At 35.1% G+C, this 21,751-nt stretch overlaps 1 protein-coding gene and 1 long non-coding RNA gene across 4 annotated transcripts in view; one reads left to right on the top strand and one right to left on the bottom strand.

The window, feature by feature from the left end:
* The window catches only part of MARCHF1 (membrane associated ring-CH-type finger 1), a 228,838-nt gene that overhangs the window by 41,340 nt on the left and 165,747 nt on the right, over positions 1-21,751 (bottom strand). For all 3 annotated transcript variants that reach the window (XM_051789521.1, XM_051789523.1, XM_051789522.1), the window contains one exon: positions 6,433-6,483. In XM_051789521.1, coding sequence (XP_051645481.1) covers positions 6,433-6,483 — 51 coding nt within the window. The remainder of the gene's footprint in view (positions 1-6,432; positions 6,484-21,751) is intronic.
* LOC127471985 (uncharacterized) overlaps positions 1-21,751 on the top strand; it is a 200,585-nt gene that overhangs the window by 18,388 nt on the left and 160,446 nt on the right. The window lies entirely within an intron of this gene.

Raw genomic sequence — 21,751 nt, 5'->3', positions numbered from 1 at the left:
GGGGGTAAATTATTCCTTGCATATTTCTTCCCTAAACCTTGTCTTTGTCTCCTATCCTCCTTCCCCTTCTTCCACCTGCCTCTGAAGAGAAGGAAGAAAGGGAAAAGTAACACAAAAGGAACAAAAAGAAATATCCTTACGATTCTGCTGAACAATATCATTCAGCCCCTTTGAAAGCCAGTATGATCATGTCATAAAATGGTTTGAAATCTAAAATCAAAATTGCAAGTGGCAAATCTATCCTATTATTTAAAAAATGAAGCCAATAAAAGTACTTACAACTTTGACTTGTAGACTCAATCAGCTTGTTTAAGTTGTTTTCTCCTGTCTCCTGTGATTTACGTTAATCTTTATTTTCAAGGTACAGCTTTGACTCAAAAATCCACTCTTTCTATAGACACAGAAGATCTGCTAGTGAACCTCTGAGTTATCAGATGGATTACAGTTTGCAAAAGTCTTTGTATCAGAGTAACACAATAATTTTGATCTATGATTCGCTTCAAGGATGCATCTTTATAGCCACTATCACTTTCTTAATGAAAATTTTTCATACTTCTGAAGGAAAAACACTCTGATATACGCAATTGGAACAAGGGATGTGCTGTTTCTTACACAAAAACTGCAGAACATGAGATCAGCAGTTGTGCTGGAGGGAGCTAAATGGAAATTCACCTGCAGGAAAGGTGAAGCACAAAATGTCTATCTTCTTTGTCACTAGATTTTGTAGCACTTAAGTTTTAAAGGTAGTCAGTATTAGCATTCAGAAAACCATTTAGACTTTCTATTCCAAAGAAGGCACCTGTTTTCACATATCCTTCTATCTGCAAGACTAAAAGCCTCAAAATGTTCCTATATACTAAACAGATCTCATTTAGATGACATTTCTGCCGTCCTCTCACAAGTGCATATGTATGTGAGTGCACACACCCACCATTTGGTCTGATGGACTTTGCAGGAGACAAACTGGATAAATTCTACTTCATGAAGATATCATTATTATATTTGAACAACTCTATTGTAGTGTGTATTCGATATCTATTTATTCCAGCCCAAAGGAAGAGAGAAACCTAAATGTGCCAAATCAAAAGAGTTGTAGAAAGAATATTGAAATTACTAAACGAGAAGAAGTGAAAGCCTGACAATACATCATTACGAAAACAGGAGAAGTTCAATAAACCTCAAACTGCACAACCTCCTATGTCCCCTCCAACCCCATTTTGTGCCACTGTAGAAATAAAGTTTGCTTAAATGAATTTCTTTCTAGGACAAATACATGAAATCTGCTTCTGAGTGCCATGGTGAAAAAATAAATGCCATGTAAAGATTTCCAGAATGCAGTAGGTATGTTACATACCATAATTATTATTACAATAATTATAAACAATAAGCATATGTAATAACTTGCATACTCTGTTTACTGAAAACAAATCAAAGCTACTTCTCCTGTATGATACTGGCTATCATAGGAAGGACTGAATTCTGTGATAACAAAATGTATTCATAGAAACTAAATAGGCATTACACACTAAGTAAGCTTGTATAAAAAACATTAAGATTGTGGCTCTTAACACATTTCACACATATATGCAATTTTGTCTGGATGTGTCAATGTGGCACATTTAGGTACACTCAAAACACATGACTGGTAAGAACTGTGATTTAATAAAGCAGAATCTGTATAACTGTACATGTTTTTGTATACATACAATCACTTTTTTTATGTTTTCCCTCCCATTAGAACATGAGTTTAAAACAGGCCAAAAAAGAATGTATCCAAGAGTAAACTGAAAATGTACTATTTTCAATGGTTTTCCCCTGGAACCAACATGTATTTAATGCAATTTTATTCATAAGTTCAAGTTTTAGGCAGACTTAGGCAAATTCTGCAGACATGCCTTTTGCTGATTTTATTGTAAATAAAGCATAAATTGTATGGACAAACCATGAAGTATTCTCTACAAGTAGAAATCAAACATTTATATCTACGAGGGAAAAAAGGTGCAGAAACAGTCACTATGCAATTTGATCTAGTTTTAGGGTTAGGTTTTTTTGCCTTCAAAATGAATTATGTTTTGGTGAATAAAATCTTTTCACTAATTTGTTTACTTTGTGCTGTTGGTTTTTTCAGTAAATGAGAGCTAAGTGCCAGGTTAGTCTTCACCTTTGATAATAATGATTCTGTTTATGAGCAAGAAGAATCATTTAGATGACTAACATAACATTTACAATCATATTTTAATGCCAGTTTTGTATACCTGGTATTAGTCACTGTAACAGTACTTTTGAAGACTGAAATTTTACACTTTAGAAGAGCAAGGACTTTTTTTTTTACTTGGTTTGTTTTCTCTTTTGAAAGCCCTAAGTTTTCTGAGTTACTACAGTTATCTAGAAGCTATGCTCGGAAAGGGTGGAGCTCCTCGAAAAAAAAACCACCCACCACAAATCTGGAAGAGAATTTTCATTTATTATTAGTGTGAAATTGGCAAAGAACAATAAGAACTATGGAGCAACCTGTAGCAGTGCAGTCCCCTGTAGCAAAATGCAAGGGGTCACACAATTGCTCTTTAGGATTCCGTCATGCAACAGGTATCTTGGAAATGCTGCAATCCTCTTTCTGGCTATCAAAGTGCAGTCCTCTATCTGGCTATCCATGATACAAACTTATTTTAGAAGACCCTTTAAGTTCCTTTATGTTTTTTTCCACTAAAAAAACTATCATTTTTGCTTGCATTTGCAATAATGCAAATAGAAGATATTACATGTTCTCTGTTGGTATTGCTTCCAAAGGCATGATGGCAAGTTTACCCATTAAAAAAACTATAGTGTGTAGAAGTGAGTTCTGCTTCAAGTGGTGTAAATCATCCAAACTGCAATACAGGACTCCTCATATATTCACTGAGAGAGGATGAAAAATTTGAAAATATCAAAACCTAAGCGAAAGATTGTTCAATTTCAACAGAAGAAATTAGATGGTAATTTATAATTCAAAAGGATAAATATTATATTACTTATTACAGAACTTGATATCCAGTTTGTGAAATTTGTTTCAGAATCGGAAACCGAGTAGCTCAAATCAAGAGTTAATACAGTGAAAATAAATTTTTCATCTTGAACTTTAGTTAGCACTACTTTGACAGGCCTTTTGGTTTTTGTTTGTATCTCACTGAGAGAACCACAACCTGACACAAGAAATCAGTATAGGACTTGCATAAACATACTGTAAAAACAATTCTTTCCTTCTGTTTTTTCTCTATTATTATTCATATTCTAAATTAGACCAGTGAATATTATCACACACAATAATCCAAAACAATCACCTCACTTCCTGATGTAACTCAAAAGAGTTTTATTAGATGGATGCTTCAGAGACTTGTAAAGAAAAAGTGTTCTAACACCTGCTCCAGGCTTTTGAGAAGTAATTGAGCCAAAACAAAAATCAGGCAATTTGTTCCAAGCCTGAGTTTCTCTGCATTGAAAAATAAGCCCAAAGTTCCCATTAGAGAATTTCCAATCTTACTGCTGAGTAAGCATCCTTCTCCATAGAGCTCTTGAATCATAATTAACATGCAGAAGGATAATTACAATGTTTAGAAACATTTCTTCCAGAAATCATTTTAACATAACCAGGCAGCCTCAGAAACACATATAAAGCATAACCTCTATGGACTGTAACTCAAACACAAGATTTGTTCCATTGGTTAACCACAACAGAAAAAAAATGAATCAACCAGATCCTCCTTTGACTAGCTTTTCTCTTAAATTATATACATATTTAGGAAGACGTAAGAAGTTTAATGAAAAAATCTACAGTGCACAGAACTAAGCAACGGAGAACAGGTAATGACCAAGTCAAATTATTAATTTACTTAGATTTTAAACACATGTAGGTAGAAAAATTTCAATTCTGAAATCCAGAACGCTGCACAAGACTATCTGTTACAAGGAAGAATAAAGTTGGATCTTCCACCAGCACAACAGGAAATGGGTGGGAAAAAATGTCTAATGCTGAAAAAAATAATAATAATTTAAAACCAGTAAGGCTGGTTCATAACTCACATTTCCAATAATTCTATGTTTTTCTTTATGTGTATTACAGTAGACAGGTTTTGAAAGCCATAATTAGTAACTATTGCTACACTTTGTCAATACAAGGTAGTGTAGTTTGTCCTTTCATTTGCCTAAGGTAGTTAAAATTATATGCAAGGTAAGAAAAGTCTTTGCAACTTGCTGAATTTCTGCACTCTCAATGGACAGCAAAAGCGAACAGTAAAACTGAAGTGTTGATTTCCACACACATACCCCACTCCTCTAGGGAATGTTTGGTTTTAAAATCTCTAGATTGAATAGGTAAATACTAACTAGCACCTGGTGAAAAACAAACAAATCAAAGCTATTCCTTCTCATTATGTCTAGATAAGACATATTCAATGTTCAACAATTCAGTTCAATTTGTAATAGCACAAAATGCAGAGTTAATGTACCTAGCATGCAAAATTGCCCAAACATACACTGCAAACCTCAGGTGTCCTCTCTGAATAAACAACTTAAGAGAATTATGAAATATGAATTTGTATTTGCAGAATCTTTGCTACACCTAATTTCAAAAATAGGTTGGTACAAAATCCAGTGATATCCTGAACGTTTACTTTGCTCTGGGGCAGAAGTTCCACATACAACCGAGGGTGGAATACACAACACACAGATGTAACTCCGAACCTTTTTAACTTATTCATACAGGCAAATGAAAGCAGTAAAAGACAATGTTTTAATTACTCTAATTCTTATTTTTAAATAAATACTTTCTAATTTTTCTGTCCATTGAAATTTTTACTGTGAGCAAGATCTGACACCGCACAGAACACAGCTCTTGCCTTTCGTGTATAGTTCACCTGACTTTCAATTTTGTTTTTTAAGGTGCAGTATTTGTTACTATTACTTTCTGCCATGCAATATTAACCTGCAAGGTCAGATGTTTGCTTTTCCATGTATACACAAATACATAACATCCCGTTTTCCAAAAAAAACATTTGGAAACAAAAAGCACTGGACAACAAACAAATCCGAATTTCCAATCAAAAGTCTTTCAGCATTAGAAAAGCTTCATTGGCAGGTAGCGTCACATAGAAAAATTGATCCAAAACAATGAATTATGCTATACATCAGAAAAAGATTAAGTGCAACACTGAAAGAGTGCAACTTAAAACAGTGCAAGTGTCCTGTTCTAATAAGCAACTATACTGATTACTGCAGAATATGTTAAAATAAATACTAGTCGCTGCCATGTTTCTCATGTCAGTGACTCTATCTATGATTTGTCACAGTGTAACTCACAAATCTGACTTTAAAAAAGGAGAAAAAATAATAGCAAGTCAATATAGACTTACATTAATTACAGACATACATTCAAAACTCCTAAAAAAATAATAAATACAATTTCACCGTGATCAAGCTTTTAATTCTATAACTATATAATTTTTAATAATAGATAGTGAGTCTGAAAGAGATTTAGCCATAATCTATAACAGGCTGTAGAATATACCACATTCTACACCTTTTTCCCTGACTTTTTTTTATTCTCTTCTTAATGTAAAAGAGCAGAACCTAAGATAGAACTAGTATTTTTAATTAAAATCACAGTTTGGTTTTTTGGTTTTATGGCTCCAAGAACAGAAGAGTTTTACAGTGTGTACCCCACAGACAAAAATATTGTAGGGAAGAGTTTTAAAGATACTGTGCTTGCACTGAATGAAAAATATTAAATATTTAGATACAAATGTAATACATGGTAGATATTTAGGCTTGGATGCAAACAGTTATTGAGTTTTTATCTTTTACCTCCTGTATATCCTGGCTTTTTGGCAAAGATTTCAGCCACATCTGAACCAAAAATACAGAAAAAAGTGGGTTAAAACCAAAGAACTCCAGTATAAATCACATTTTGCCTTTCCTAAATTTTTCCTTCTTCATTTCCTAGAAACCAAAAAGCATCTAGATGTAAAGTCCTGGCTTCAGTGAACCACAAATCCCTGTAAAAGCAATTCAGAATTCAGTCCAAACTGATGACAGATACATAGCTTTACACATTACAGCTGTTATGATTTGGATAGGGTAGGGGGAGAAAAATCAAGCAGTAATTCCACCATAAGCCAAAGTGTTAATGTAACACTAAACTCTTGTGGAAAGCAGGTGAAAAAACTACATTTGTTATTTGCTTATTATTATTACACATATTACAGTAAAAACTAATTGTACATTTATACTTTATGATGAAGTTTACATGGTAAGCATAATGTTCAGCAGCAAAAATTTAAAATCTGATTTTTATAATGAAAATATTATATAATGAATATATGGTTAAGTGGATTAAAGTACTGTATATTTGATAACTTAGTTTTCTTTAAATTCTCTGCAAAGGAAATAGATTCCACATACCTTTGAAATATTACTTGATCGACTTGTGGAACGGCCTGGGGATTTATCATTCTGGAAAACAAAATTAAAAGATGAAAAAAAGTTATGTCATTTGGATTCTACATAATTGTTTTTGTGATTGTGACTGCAGAGAGTTTCTCTTCCTCTATTTTTCTTCCATTTGGCTACTGACTGTACAATGAAAGACAGCGCAACAAATAAACCACTACAATATTCTTTCAAATTACATGAATAAAAGTTGAAAGAAATTTCTGTAAGAAATTAATGCTAGCATGTAACTACTGTTGGTTTGTTTTGCAGTTTTTTTAAAAAAAATTTTTTTTGAATGAAAGATCAATGTATCATCAGAGCTTCTCACGAAAACTGGTACTTAGGTATGAAAAGGAATGTTTCAGGACAACTAATAAAAACCTCCTAGTCACACTGGACACATTCCTGCTTGAAAAGTTGAATTCATCCTCTCAACAAAATTAACTGTACTAGATTACTTCCTGGCCAGATATGTTCTGAGAACAATAAATTGTAATCAGCCAGAGATGTAGTTCAATTTAACATCTACTCCTCCATCCACTCTCAGCCTTGCAAACAACATATACAGACAATCCAACACCATAGGCTAAAATCCATTAATAAAGTGTATGTTGAAGAGCTACATTTCTACAGCACATGCTGTTTTCTGTTGTTTTTTTTCTTTTTTCTAGTAATCCAAAGGAAGGAGTGAAGCAGTGGTTTAAAAATTTGTTCAGTATTTACACTTTTCTCGCAATAGATTCAGTTTAATTTGCACTAAAAAGGTAAAATATTTCAGAAACAGAGCCCATCTCCTTGGTAAATGCATGTATCTTAAGGAGGTCATGAAAGTATTTTTCTCAGCACTGAGAATGTAGGTTCAAACAGTCAGGTGAAATATTCATGTCAACAAGATTGATTTTTACCTAGAAGGAGTTGAACTAGATATCATGTGTGTAGGTTTGTTAGATAACCTACTTGGGGGAACAGGGGATCAAAATCCAAAGTAAAGCTTTCACCTCTGTAGCTTAATCTGCAATTCATGCATCACTGTGGCAGGCAAACACATACATTAATAATTTCATGCATACATGTCCACAAAAGGCTTTCAACTTGACTATGACCCATCTCCCCTCAACCTGAGGTAAAGAGGTAAGAAAAATAAAGGAGCTTCCAGCTACAAAAGGCTCATGTCTAGCCTAGGAATTAGCATTTTCCAAATAATTTGTAGCATAGAACAGCTTTGAGATCGCAAAAATGACAAAAAAAAAACCCCTTAGGCAATTTGTCAGCAAACATTTAGAAGAAAGCACTTTTATTTGTCATTTTTGTATTAAAAAGTTGCTTTGATCTCAACTCCAGTAAGCACACCTATATGAAAAAATAATTTAAAAACTACTTGTTGTTCCATATGCCTACATATCTCTCTTGCTTTAGACTGTAGGTAGCTTATGTTTTTATTGCATCCCTCAGTGCCATAATTTTTTTTGCACGGCAAATATTAATACACTGAACTCTTTCTACTTTGTCTTCACTAGCACTAAGTAGACTCTTGCCCTCAAAATCTAGCATCACTGAACTCTCTGACCACACAGTCCTCTCCATTTTATTCTATCATAGCAGCTAATTCTCAGGACTCAACCACCTTCAGGTTTGTTTGTCAGTCTCATCTTTTTTTTAAGACCAATTTTAAAAAAATGACTTCTTCAAGTTATGCATTCATTTATTACACTTTGCCCTTTAGTTTGCCCCCATTCTGAACAGGGAAGTGGAGTAGATGATCCTTTCTGACTTGCAGTATCCTATGATTCAAATATTACTTCTATGACATACTATCCACTATAGCTCTGGTAATTGCTTATCCTTTCTCAACAACATTATATACAGTTTTGAATGTCTGCATTTATAACCATAGGAAATACAGTCCGGATATTCTGGATACAATGTTCAGAGGAACTCTGTTTTGACCTCAAAATAATAGAAGTTATGGACCCATGAAATTAAATCCCGCTTTGTGGTTCAAAATTATGGACAGGGATCACAGTTAAGAAGCTCCCTGCTAAAAGCATGCAGCCTTTACCCCCATCACTTGGACTAAAAAAATACATTGTATTTTCTGACAGTGTAGTGAACTCTGGAACTCCAAATTCCTTTACCATTCCGTTATTCAAGATTAATTTTCAAAATCTGTTTCTTGACTAGAGCTCTTGAGGCTTTTTACATAATTCATTCTTCTCTCTGGCACATTATCTCCTTCATTTGAGTTACAAGCTTCTGACTCTCTAACTGAAAACTCCCAGCATCCACACTCTGCAAAGTACTAGTTCATACATTAAACAGTCTAAATAGAAAGAGTGTTGGCCCTACAGCTTTTAGAAAACCAAATAAATAAATTTAATTGTCATTACTAGGTTCAGGTATTTCGCGGAGATTTATTCTGACAAGCACAGGAATAGAACACAAAATGTTGCACTGAAGAACCGTACATCAAAGACAGAATTCTTTACTGAAGTTCCCACTGAACTTGCATGACTATTCACACAAAGAACAAAATACAGACGTTATAGCAGAACCACTTTTGAAATGTGTCCTTAAAGAATATCTGTGCTTCTGTTTAATGATTTATCTTTACAAAGTACTCACATTGTTAGGATTAATTGATTTTTGTTATATCTGTAAGTGAAGAGAAACTATCTTTATTGAAGAATGCTTTTCCTACAAGCTTGCTAAACATTAATAATAGGATTTTTTTGCACACATTCAATACTAATTTACATTTTAAAAGTTATCATAAATTCATAGAATCAAAGAATTTGCAGAGTTGGAAGGGTCCAATCAGGATCACTGAGTCCAACTCCTGGTCCTGTGTCGGAGTACCCAAGAATCATACCATGTGCTTGAGAGCATTGTCCAAATGCTTCTTGAACTCCATCAGGCCTGGTGCTGTGACCACTTCCCTGGGGAGCCTGTCCTAGTACCCAAGAACCTAGCTCTTCTGGGTGAAGAACTTGTTCCTGATGTCCAACCTAAACCTCCCCGACTTAGCTTCATGCTGTTCCCTCGAGTCCTGTCACTGGTCACCACAGAGGAGACATCAGTGCCTGCCCCTTCTCTCCCCCTCACAAGGAAGTTGTAGACTGCAATGAGGTCTCCCATCAGTCTCCTCCAGGCTGAACAGACCAAGTGACCTCAGCTGCTCCTCATACAGCTTCCCCTCAAGGCCCTTCACCACCTTCATGGCCCTCTTTTGGATGCTTTCTAAGAGCTTAATATCTTTCTTATATTGTGGTGCCCAAAACTGTACACAGAACTCCAGGTGAGGCTGCATCAGTGCAGAGTAGAGGAAAGACATATCCAAAGGAATATCCAAAGACATATATGTTCAAAAATCTATTCAATTTTTTGTGTATCAAGGAGATGTTTTATCACATCCTTCCAAACAGATTATTTCAAAGAAAGTAGCATTCACCTTTTAGAATTACGCTTCTCACCAGGAATTATTTAATGTCTGTAATGAGGATTTTTGATGTCCCTGACCGAGTTTTCTAAATTTACACACACAGAGTTCCGGCCCTTGAGCAAAGTTAAAAAAAAAATATTCAGAGAGATCTCTAAAATTCTTAAACTGTGTTTTGCTCCAGTCAACAAAACAGCAAAACAACAATGCGCAAGACTCCTTCTGGAGAGATATGAGCTTTTTGGGTTGTATGTTGTATTATACAGTCCTCAATTAAATGCCCCTCCTTACTACCAGACATCCTGTACCACCAATATCTCATCTCTTCTATCCTGTGTTACATCCAGCAAACACTCATCAGGTATCTTTTAAAAAATGTGATGGCACAGAAACAAGTTCCTGTAGCTATTCTACTGGAATATCAAGAAAAATCAGTCTGTGTTTGTAAATTTTCTAAGAATTCAGTTTTTCCAAAATCATTTACAAAGGTATAATTGAAAATGTAATTCAGCCTTCAATATAAATTCTGGGAGGAAGACAAAGGGGAAATAATGCCGCAAAATTTCAGATTATGACATGTTCATGAAAGTGCTTTTGGAGGAATGTTATAAGCACTGTCCTCCCCCATCATACCAAGAAAAGAATTCTGTATGCAATAAGTAATTAAAATAATTTAAAGCAATTGCAAAATCTCTCTTTTTTTGACAGTAAACTACCTCCTAAAACTTCAGCCCAAGACTGGGTTCTTGAACTGATATTATTTTCAGTGACCATCTTAAATTTAAGCCCATTAAACTTTCTAAAGCTTAGATACAGCTCTTTTTTTCCAGTTGGGAAATGTGCCTTGCATTGCTAACAAACAGTTGTTTTTACAGGTTTTTTTAAAGCAAGAGAATAAAACTCTGTCTGGGTAGAGGAACAGGTTAATAATAATAAATTTCTAAAAGACTGCTGCAAACAGTTCAGGCTCCCATTCTAAAGGGGAAAGCAGTAGATTAGCTGGTTGCTTTCTGACTCATATATAAATATTCATGCACACGGTTAATGATTTTAAGTATTGTTGGGTAGCACAGCGCATTTTAAACTAATCCATTTGTCTGGTTTCTTTCCCTAGCTGCCCCTTGTTTTGCTCTGGCTTTGAGCATCACTTGGGCTGACCCATGCAGCTTGCTAATGGATTGCACTTCATCTCTCTGAAGTGAGCAAAACAGCATCAAGAATTAATCAGAATATCTCGGTTCACAGCAGAATCTTAAGTAACAGCTTTTGTCATACAAATACATCCAAACCACCCCAAAAAACCCCTTTGTAGAGAATATTTTGTCTTTGTTTTCTTTTCTGTGGGCTCTAATCTTTGCATCCCAGTGGTGCCACGTGCTGCTTCACACATCTGCACCCAGTCCTCAGCCTTGTAGTTCTATATATGATTGTAATGACAGATTTTCATCTACGAGTCATGTCATAACACATGTCATGCCCCAGGGTGCTGGGTTATATATTTGGGTTTTGTGGGTTAAAACCAATTGTTTGTCTGTATCATTATACTTATTGTATTATTTTATTAAATTGTTATTCTGACTTATAATCTCTCTTTTGAGTTGAGTTCATTTCCCCTGCTGGTTTACCTTTAAACCAGCACAAAGACAAAATCACAAACCAGGCAACATTTGCTTTAACTGATAAACAAAAACTCCAATGCCCATAATTAATTAAAACATAAACACACTGTAATTACTGGGCATCATGCATAATTTTACTGTGGAACCCAGAATGTTTCCAATACTAACAAACAGATTCAAAGTGACAACTCACAGAAAAAAAAGCTCACTGGAAATATCAGACTGTGAAACAGATGTAACTCTTAATTAAAATAATAAAATATAAATAACAACAATTATTAATAAAATTAATCAAGAAAATACATATAATATTTACCATTTCTATTATCCATATATACTGTATTGCATATATATAAATAAAACAGCTAAAATTATATAGCTAGCTATTTATATTTACTCTTTATTAGTCATCTGCTACTGCAAATAGCCAGAGCCAGGATAACAGTCTTCCATGGTGCACCTGTTGTTGCATTATTCAAAAACTATTTCAGTTTCTTGTGTTGGGGTCTAAATTATTAAAATAAATACAAGCATATTAGTATTTATTTATGACTATTTATACCAAGAAGATAACGACAGTGTCACTACTGACAGAGCATACAACCTACCTCTTGGCAGTTCGGACCTGTACAGTCTGTTCTCTATGGGAAAGGGGTGCGGGGAGGGGGAGTGCTGGTGATAACATACTAACAAGTTTCAGAGTAACTGGCAATTCCTAAACAGCTCTGATGTGAGGAATTTCAGTTCTGAAAGGAAGTCAAAGCAGAATTTAGCTCTAAAACAATACTGAGAAAACAGCCTATCATCAACTGACAGTTATCTTTTATTTTTCATGTAATTATTTTCTGTGCTATCTAATTCTTTTCATACTTTCAGATATCCAACAGGTAGCCATATAATTCCTCTTATAAATTAATCATCCCACTAAATAACCAAATATAAAATTATTGGTAGGTAAGTCTATATTTGAAAATGTAACAAAATTTATCTCCCTTCTTTGTAAACAAATAACTTGACATTCTAAGAAATTTTAACTTCACTTTTTTTGTTCAACATTCATGTCAAATCACCTACAAGGTCACCAGGGAAAAGACAAAAAGAGAAGGTAAATCTAAACAGACTGAAGGTCTCTGTTGTAACGCACAACCGTGGAAAACCAGCTGATTAACACAAACAAAGCTTCTGAGGGTGTTGAAGCATTTCGAAATGCCTTTCTGACTGTCATTTGTGGAAACAGACTACATAATCCAGTGTGACATAAAAAAAAGCTAGTTTAATTACCCTAGAAGTTGCATGTTTGCCACATTTATACGTGGGTAGAAGAGTATGTAGCATTGATCAAGGAACCTACATATTCATAGGCTACGTAATGTACAGATGCTTTACTTGTCATAGGTCCTGTTACTTATTATGCACCTAAGTAATCCTTGTGGCCAGATTTGCAGCACAGAAAACCATAAAAATTTTACATTGGTACTTCTACTGCAATAGGGAGTTAAACATTTTAGGAAGTTATTTTCTTTTTCATCATTTAAACAAAAATCTACAATGCCATCAACTGCATGGCACAGACATGCTGTGTTACTTATAGCTGCATTCTGTGCTGGTATCTCTAGTCTGCTAGATTCCTATCTCCATATCAGTCTCAGTGTAGCAAGTTATTTTCAGTGTAAGCTGCTAATAAGCATGATATATGTATCAGAATCTGATCCACCATCCTTTCGAGTTGAAAATGCTAATTACAATTTAACGAGGCTCAAAGCAATTTCCATCACAGGCCAAGATGCATCAATAGCATGCTTGCTGTTCAGGCTTTCATAGTGATGCTTCTACCTGCAATTACATGCATATCTTCCATGTTACAACATTCAGTTACTTTCCCTACGTTGCACATATGTCCAAGGTCAAAACTGATTTTAAATGGCAATAAATATACCATTACATTAAAAAAAACCCAAACAAACCCAGTATTGAATCAACCTTGACACAAAGCACAAACATGCACAGAATACAGTCAGAAAACAGCACACACTAAACACTCACCTGACATAAGTGAAATTCCTTTCTCAGATCACATAAAGAGCCAGATTTTAATTTGTTGTGCCATAAGTAGCAAAAATGAAAAGTTCCCAGAAATCCTTGCCAAAATTACAAATTAAATAACTATAAAGCTGGAAATTGGTTCCACACAAATCAGTAAAAAAAAAATGTCTTACATAGTTGCCCTTGACTGATCATGAGGTAAGAAGCTGGTCAGAGGCTTTTATTGGAAAATTATTTCCGGTAATGCTTACTACGAATAAGAATGAGGTTTGTGCTGGTTTTGGCTGGGATAGAGTTAATTTTCTTCAGAGTTGATAGTATAGGAGTGTGTTTTCCACTGTACTAGAAACAGTGTTGATAGTTCAGGCCTGTTTTGGTTGTTGCTGAGTAATGCCTACACAGAGTCAAGGTCTTTTCTGCCTCTCACCTCAGCCCACCAGCGAGGAGGCTGGGGGTGCACAAGGAGTTGGGAGGGGACACAGCCAGGACAGCTGACCCCCCAGACCATATGGCATCATGCTCAGCATATTAAGGGGGGAAAAAAGACAGGGGGAACATTTGGAAGTATGGCATTTGTCTTCCCAAGTAACTGTTAAAAATGAGATATAGCTCCGCTTTCCTGGCAATGGCTGAACACCTGCCTGCCCATGGAAAGTAGTGAAAGTAGAGAAAGTTGTTTTGCTTTGCTTGTGTGTGTGGCTTTTGCTTTACCTATTAAACTGTCTTTATTGCAAACCGAAAGGCCTCTCACTTTTACAATTCTCTACTCCATCCCAACACAGGTGAAGTGAGTGAGTGACTGTGTGGGGCTTAGTTGCCAGCTGGCCTTAAACCACAACAGGTTAAAAGAACTAAACTGAAAAAGGGCAGGATTTCAGAAGACCAATATATAAGCGTAAGCAAGAAGAAACCATCTATGTTGCTAAGGATAGACTTGGGCAATAAGCAGTTCACTGTTGTGTAGCAACAGCCTGGTGCCAGTAGATCTTTCTGTTTCCTTGATCTAGGGCAATAGACAGACTAAACCTACTGGCAGAGAGGTTCATGGCACTCTTCTTTTCAAAAAGAAATCAGTGTTATACCACGCAGCTCACTTCCAAATGACAGTACCTATCAGAACTAGGGACATCAATATCCTAATCAGTTTCTAGGTTAACATAATCTAAAAACCCCATAATTTCAAATTATTGTCTCCATTGTTTAAATGATGCCAAATTTTCATATTTCACAGCTAGTTTCACTCACTGAATCCATCAGCTGACAGTACTTTAACCTTAAGAAAAATCACAGGCATTTTATCCATGGTTGTTCTCTATGAATAGGTATATTTTAAAATACTTAGTATGCAAAAATTCACATCTAAAATAGTATCCGTTCTTGTCAACTCAAGAACTGTTTGGTGAACAGCAAGCATCAAGCATAACACTGCATGAAAAACCTACTAAAATTATCTGCCTATGCTCTTCAGATTATACTTGGGGGGGAAAGAAAAAAAAAAAAAGAAAAAGAGAAAAAAGGCTGCTAAAATGATAGTTCCTAGTAGTACTTTTCTAACAAGAGACAAGTGATGCCTGTCAAAGCTGACCACATAGTCAAAAATTAAAAGCTGCAAACACAGATAACGGACAAGTGAAATCTGCCATTACCTTCTTATTAAAAAGTCACAGGGAAAAAGATAGGAAGACTATAATTTAAAAATCAATAAACTGCTAGTTTATAGTGACATACCCTGCTATTAGGAAGATGAATGAAGTATGATCCACAAATGAAACTGAATGAGAAAATGCAGAGGGATAATATTAATTAAAACTGAAGAAAATGTTATGAAAATAAATAAATTTTAAAAAAAATAAGGTAAATACAAAGGAAAAGAGATGGAATGAAAAATAAACATGGAAAAATGTTTTCCCTGTTTTGTCAGAATATGAAACCCTATAAAGAGTAACATTTTCTCTATGCATACGGGCATTTTAAAAAGCTTGGTCTTTAGAGACAAAAGTGATCCTACAGAGAGGGAGAGTAATTGCATGAATCCATCACTGTTAAGTTTTTCACCAGAGAACTGTGGTTATTGACATTCAGTACAAGGCTCTAATTTCTCTGACACATAGTGTCTGTAGATTTGTTACATTTAGAAATATGTCTTCACCTACAAACATCTTACTAATGTTTTTGTTTTCCACTGCTATTTGCCAAGTTACTTCTCTTCAGCAAAAACACAGAGCTTTTAATTATTATTTTATCAATGTTTAATTTGCACCATCTTGCTATATTAGTCAGAGCACTTTAGTTAAAACAGGTAAGCCATATAATTTGTGATAGATTTCCACATGTCAAAACCTTCTTCCTTCTGCTGTTTGGTTGCTAATGTCTAAATTACCTGGCAATTATAAACAACCTGCATGATTGCACTAACATTTGATTTACATTCATTTAATACCGAAGTCATGGTATGGGGATTTTGTGTTTGGGTGTGGTTGATAAAGATACCTTACCTTGAAAAACTGAAAATGTTTTATGCTTTTTTTCTCGGCATTAATCCGCTATAGAAAATGAAGACAAACACTAATTTCCATATCCTTTTTTCTATAAAATACAAATGCAGCAGCCTGCAGGTTTTAATCTGCCAATCTGCTTTGCTAATGTATGACTAGAAGTTTACCTTTGTTTCATTACTGCTGCACAGGTGTGACATATATATGTCACTGTACATCTCTTGGTTTCAAATGATAATTATCACTTCTGTTCATACTGTGTTACCCTTCTTAAATGGGTTTGACACAAAGAACAAAAAGCGAAATAGGATCTTTCGCACTATAACATCAAATTATCATTTTGTCTTTTTTCTGTGATGAACAGAAATGGAACACAATAATTTCCCTGCAGCACTCCTAAGTCAAATGGGTCTATCATTTAGACACTGCTATCATTTACAGATAATGTATTTAAGTATTTTCACCCTTAATCAATAAAGATATGGTTTTCCCTGCTATCCTGTACATTCTATCCTGGTTTTCCATTCTATCCTGTACAACATGACAGCACTTTAGTACACTGCAATGCCACAGTCTGCTCGGCGGGTTTAGGGAGGGTAAATGGATTTACTCTGGGCAGTGCATGGGAAAAACAACAAAATTCTTAGGAGGTTAAAATACAACTTTTACTTGCAAACTTTAGAACATTCTGATAGAATAAGGCATTTGCCAAAGTTTAACTTCGCAGTCTAATTTATGCACATACAACAGGGCACTTAATAAGGCATCAACTGGAATTTTTTGGTCCTGCTTACAATATGAAGAAGAAGACAGGAGAAGAAAGAGAAAGAAAAAGAAAAATGAGACAGAGAAAGGTAGATAGTCACCACCCTAGGATCTAGTGTGGTCTCAGCAGCTTTTAAATCTAGGGTAGTGGAGCACACCATGTGGAACAGCTTTTACCAGTTCAGGTTTGCTTGGGCCATCCCCCAGGTGAGCTCACACTAATTTCAACAACAAAGTCCTGTGCCTGCATTTTACACAGAGCAATGTTCCCTGCAGGCCCACGTGCTCAGCCACCCCCATTACAGTGTGGGCTGGGGCTGACTTTTCAAATGCTCATGTGCTACATAGTGCAGGGTGAGAAGGCTCAAGGGTGGGGGGAGCAGTGTGCTGTCCCACCCACTGTCCCACAGCGCTTACCCTGTTCCCCCACTACTTCCCACCTTGTTGTTTTGAGCCAGTCAACCACTCCTCTGGTTTCTTGCATACACTAGGCACTCTATTTTCCAAAGCTCCCAGTACAAGACGAAAACTTTACTTTTCTGTAAGACTCAGCGAATCTGAAGAGAAGTCTTTTCATCACCATGTTGAACTCCAATCAATGTTTGTTCAATTATCAGTCTGAATACTCTTGATTTTTCTCTCATCCATGACATCCTTTTCTCGTCCTTCAGGATGCTACCCCAAACATCTGGTGTCTGCAATGAACATCTCTTGTAAGAACACTCTTGGTGGTCAGTACACATATTTCAGCAAATAGTTGTAAGAAGTAAGGGATAGCGATTTTTTTGCAAGAAAGTAGACATGGCCTGTGGTCCATGTAATTTTATTTTTAATTCACAGTATGGCATGCATTCAGTTTTATCTTTGTTAAACATGACTATATGCAGATTTTTTTTTAATTGAAAGGACCAACTAACTTGTTTCAGAAGGGGGAATTCAGGGGTCATTTTGCTGTCTGCCTGTTATTGTGACCTGCTGGATTCCAGTCAATTAGTACCAGAGATGAAAGACTCATGATGGTCAAGCAGTTTTCTAACAGCCACGTATTTATCAAAGGACAAAAGATTAAATACACAAAATGCCTCAATTACAATAGAGCTATAAAACATTACTTGATTATGTGTTGTATGTTCAAATATCACAGTTTTTTATATCTTTTATCTGATTACAAGTTTTATGTCTTTAGTGCCCCTTTAACTCAAACTCCTCTGAGTAAAGGGAAAAATTAAAGGAAATAGCACTTTCCCCAGTCCTCTAAAGGATGTCCAAGCATTCAAATCTTTTTAAAATACAGGTTCCACCCTTCACTGGCAAATTCGATTCATTATTCACCCTGAATCCACTGAACTCCAACTGCAACAAGAATTGGAGGAAAGCTATAGATAATTAAGTTCTTAACCACAAATTCTATATGTTAAGTAATAAAGCTAAGAAAAAAAAATGGAAACAGAACTGGACAAAGAACAACCTGTTGACTATATGCCTGGCTTCTGACATGAAGCAAACCTGTATCTCAAAGATCTCCATGAACAGAACAGAAATGCATGCAGAACAACAGAGCTCAGAGAGAATACTGACACTAGACAAGAGTAGGAGTAAGAGAATTTATGTTGTATTTTGGTGGTCAGGATTTCTACTGCTGAATGCAGCTGAAAAATCATAAATGTTACCAACTGAGTAATTTATTCTGTACCAGCAGGCCCTGTAAATCTTGGTGCTATGGGCCTAGCATGTCTGAAACCTTACAAGCTGAAAATAAAAAATGTAAGGACATGAAGATACTTTATGCCAATTGAATCCAAGATGCACATAGATTGCACAGATATATTCATTAGTATCTTTCCTATCTCTTCTGGAAATCCCTAAATTCATCTTAATGCTAGATTGACAACTGAGATTAACAAATAATTAAGCAGATTTTGGCTTATCATTTAATATAACTAGTTTAGTTATTATGAAGTTTGTAATTTTCAACATAAATGTAAACATTGTAACTCATCCCTCTTTAAATATCAAAGCAAAATATATACTTTAGGGCCTGAATGACAAAATTCCTATAAAATTCTTTCCAGCAAAGTTCTATATGAAAGTTCCTGGAGTGATATATTTATTTTATATATATATTCAGGTGTAGAAAATTTGAGCAAAGACAGTTTCAAGTTAAAATATGTCTCTACAACCACTTCTCTGTTTTAGAACTAACACTGAAGTTAATTCAAATCTTCTTTCTATGTACATCAGTTCATCCTTCATAAACCACAGAATCATAGAATTGTTTAGTTTGGAAAAGACCTCTTAGATCACTGAGTCCTACCGTAACCCTGGCACTACCAGGTCTACCACTAAACCATGTTCCCAAGCACCATGTTTAGAAATCTTTTAAATATCTCCTGGAGTGGTGACTCGACCACTTCCCTGGGCATCCTGTTGCAATGCTATATCCTTGTTTCAGTTATCTCTAGAATATTTTATGACAGCAATTTTTTCCCCCTCTGCTTTCTGAAATATTCATTATATTCATTAATAAAAGCATGCTGTAGAAAACACAATTAAGCTAGGCTTATTCTTAGAACTCACAAGCCTAACTATGGGTATATATTCATTTATTCAGTCAGGGGATGGAGGGAAACTATTATACAAAAGTTTGTTTTTTTCTTATAGCTACCCTGATGTTTAATTAAAAGGCTAAGTGTTGCTCCTATTTTAAACATAAAATAAAGCAGGTAAAAAGAAGTGAGGAACACGGTACAGACCTATTTTTTAGCAGATTTGCCAAGCAAGTCATACATATTCATGACAGGTTTCTACAGACAGACATGACCTACATATTCAGTCTCAAAGATGTGTTGAGAGATGGACACGTACAGCACAGCATTTACTGATTACTCCTTCTTAGAAGATTTTGTGCTATAAACAGAAATCTCTCATATGCAAAGAGGAACACCAAAGGGCTAAGGAGGAGGAAAGTTGGGAAAAACAGATAACAACAGTACTGTCCTGGGGAAGACAAATCATTACCCTAGCAAGAGAAGATTTTACTGTTGAGACTGCACTTTCTGATTCTAGATGTGACAAATGAACAGAAAAATAAGACCAAAATATAAGAAGCAGCTCTGACAAGATATCTGATTAACCATAATGCAAAGACATTGTAGATGGTTATTAATTCCTCTCAGTCAGACTTTCATGCTTAATAAAAAGCCCCTAGCATAATAAGGACAGACAATAATTCAAACTTTCCCAGGGTGGCTATAAATAACTACTTACCAGAATATAAAATAGAATATATTTATTTTATTCATATCTGTTAATTACGGCATAGAATTTAGACTAATGTGTTGGGAGTAACATCCTGACACTGTAATTGACTTGAGTATTTGCACACAATACTCTATACATTTACATGTGTTTGTCTTCAAGGCTCTAGCTGCTAAAAACACCACTGAAATTATCTAGTCTCTTATTCATGAAACATTTTAATTACTGTCTTCAATATCAGTTTAATTTTTTCCATTACTGCAGGCAACAATGAAGCATGTGTGATTTCATTCTATTCTTTTCTGTGCTTTCTCACCAAGGAATCCTACTTGCTTAGTCACAGCACAATGTGAAATAACATTACACCCAATCACTAGTGTAATTTTCTAAATATAATAATAAATACCATACTTCCTCTCCTTTCAGTAGATTTCAGTGTGATAAATGGTCTAGACTTTTAGTCTTCAGTACAATTGCATATTTCCAGGAGGCTGTGTTGGAAAGGACTTCAAGCACAGTTATACTATTTTAAGAAAATAAACAATATTTTGCCACTTGTATCTGAAGCAGGTATTTAACTAGTGACTTACACAGTGTCAACTGGAGATTTGTCCACTGAAGATCTGGCTCATTTATCTCAGTTAGTGGTCCCCACTTTGCAATCTGATGCTCATAGAACATCCTCAGCAAAATGTTACCTTTCAGATTTTTGGCAACTAGACCTCCCAGCTCATGCAAACATTGGCATATACAAATATAAAAAATACAGACGGTATTCAAGGATTCATTTTAAGGTCTAAAAAACCATCTTTATCTCCAAATGAATATTTTTTCCCTCATACAGAAACAGTACTCTTGCCAATTATTACTATAAAGAAGCAAAACAGAGCTTTCACAATCTGAGATACTAGAGAAGAAATTATTACAGAGAAGAGTCTCGGAGAATGATTAAAGATTCAGTTTAAAGGCCTGATGTTTTTATTAGGCATTTAACTGATTACAAATGCTGAGTGATCAAGAAAAGACAATGTCAAGGGATGAAATCTATATTTCTTTCTCCTTACTTGCTTTCAGAGTTTAGTTTCTCTCAAAACAGCACAAAAAGTCTAATTCTACAGAACTTGTTCGTGTTTTAACTTGGAAGGGCAACGGAACAGTATCATAGTGAGCTGGAAAAGCTGATAGGTTAGGGAAAATGTCAGTAGAGAATTAGACAATTTCAGTATCTTCTTTGCTGTTCCTATTTCACAATAAAGACAAAGTATGAAGACATAATTTCAATATTCTGTTTTCAGTTTACCTTAATTCTTTCCAAACTCAGCTCTATGCTTCTCCACTTCAGTAATAAACTTTTGTCTAATTCTGGACAATTATAATGTTTCTGGATACCAGTGATCTCAGTAGTATTTAAAACATATCGTTTCTTGAATATGTTTCAAATATGTGTCCTGGTTGGAAGGTTAATTAAACTATGATTCTATCTGTTTTTCCAGTTGTAAAGGTCAGTATCCAGATTTAACCTACACTGAAATGAAATTAACCTTTTGTATTCAAAGAAAATAGATGTGCTAAAACCACTGAAGTGTGATACATCCAAGCACTACAGCATGTAACTCAGCTTACTCATCCACAGAGACAAACTAAGGAGGAAAGATAAGGACAAACTGACAGAA

This window comes from Manacus candei, unplaced genomic scaffold (genome assembly GCF_025592945.1).
Source record: "Manacus candei isolate 608988 ecotype Guabito, Panama unplaced genomic scaffold, ASM2559294v1 h1tg000028l, whole genome shotgun sequence".
In the NCBI taxonomy this organism is placed as follows: domain Eukaryota; kingdom Metazoa; phylum Chordata; class Aves; order Passeriformes; family Pipridae; genus Manacus; species Manacus candei.
The sequence above is the reverse complement of the archived record's forward strand: the minus strand, read 5'-3'. Positions and strand labels throughout refer to the sequence as shown.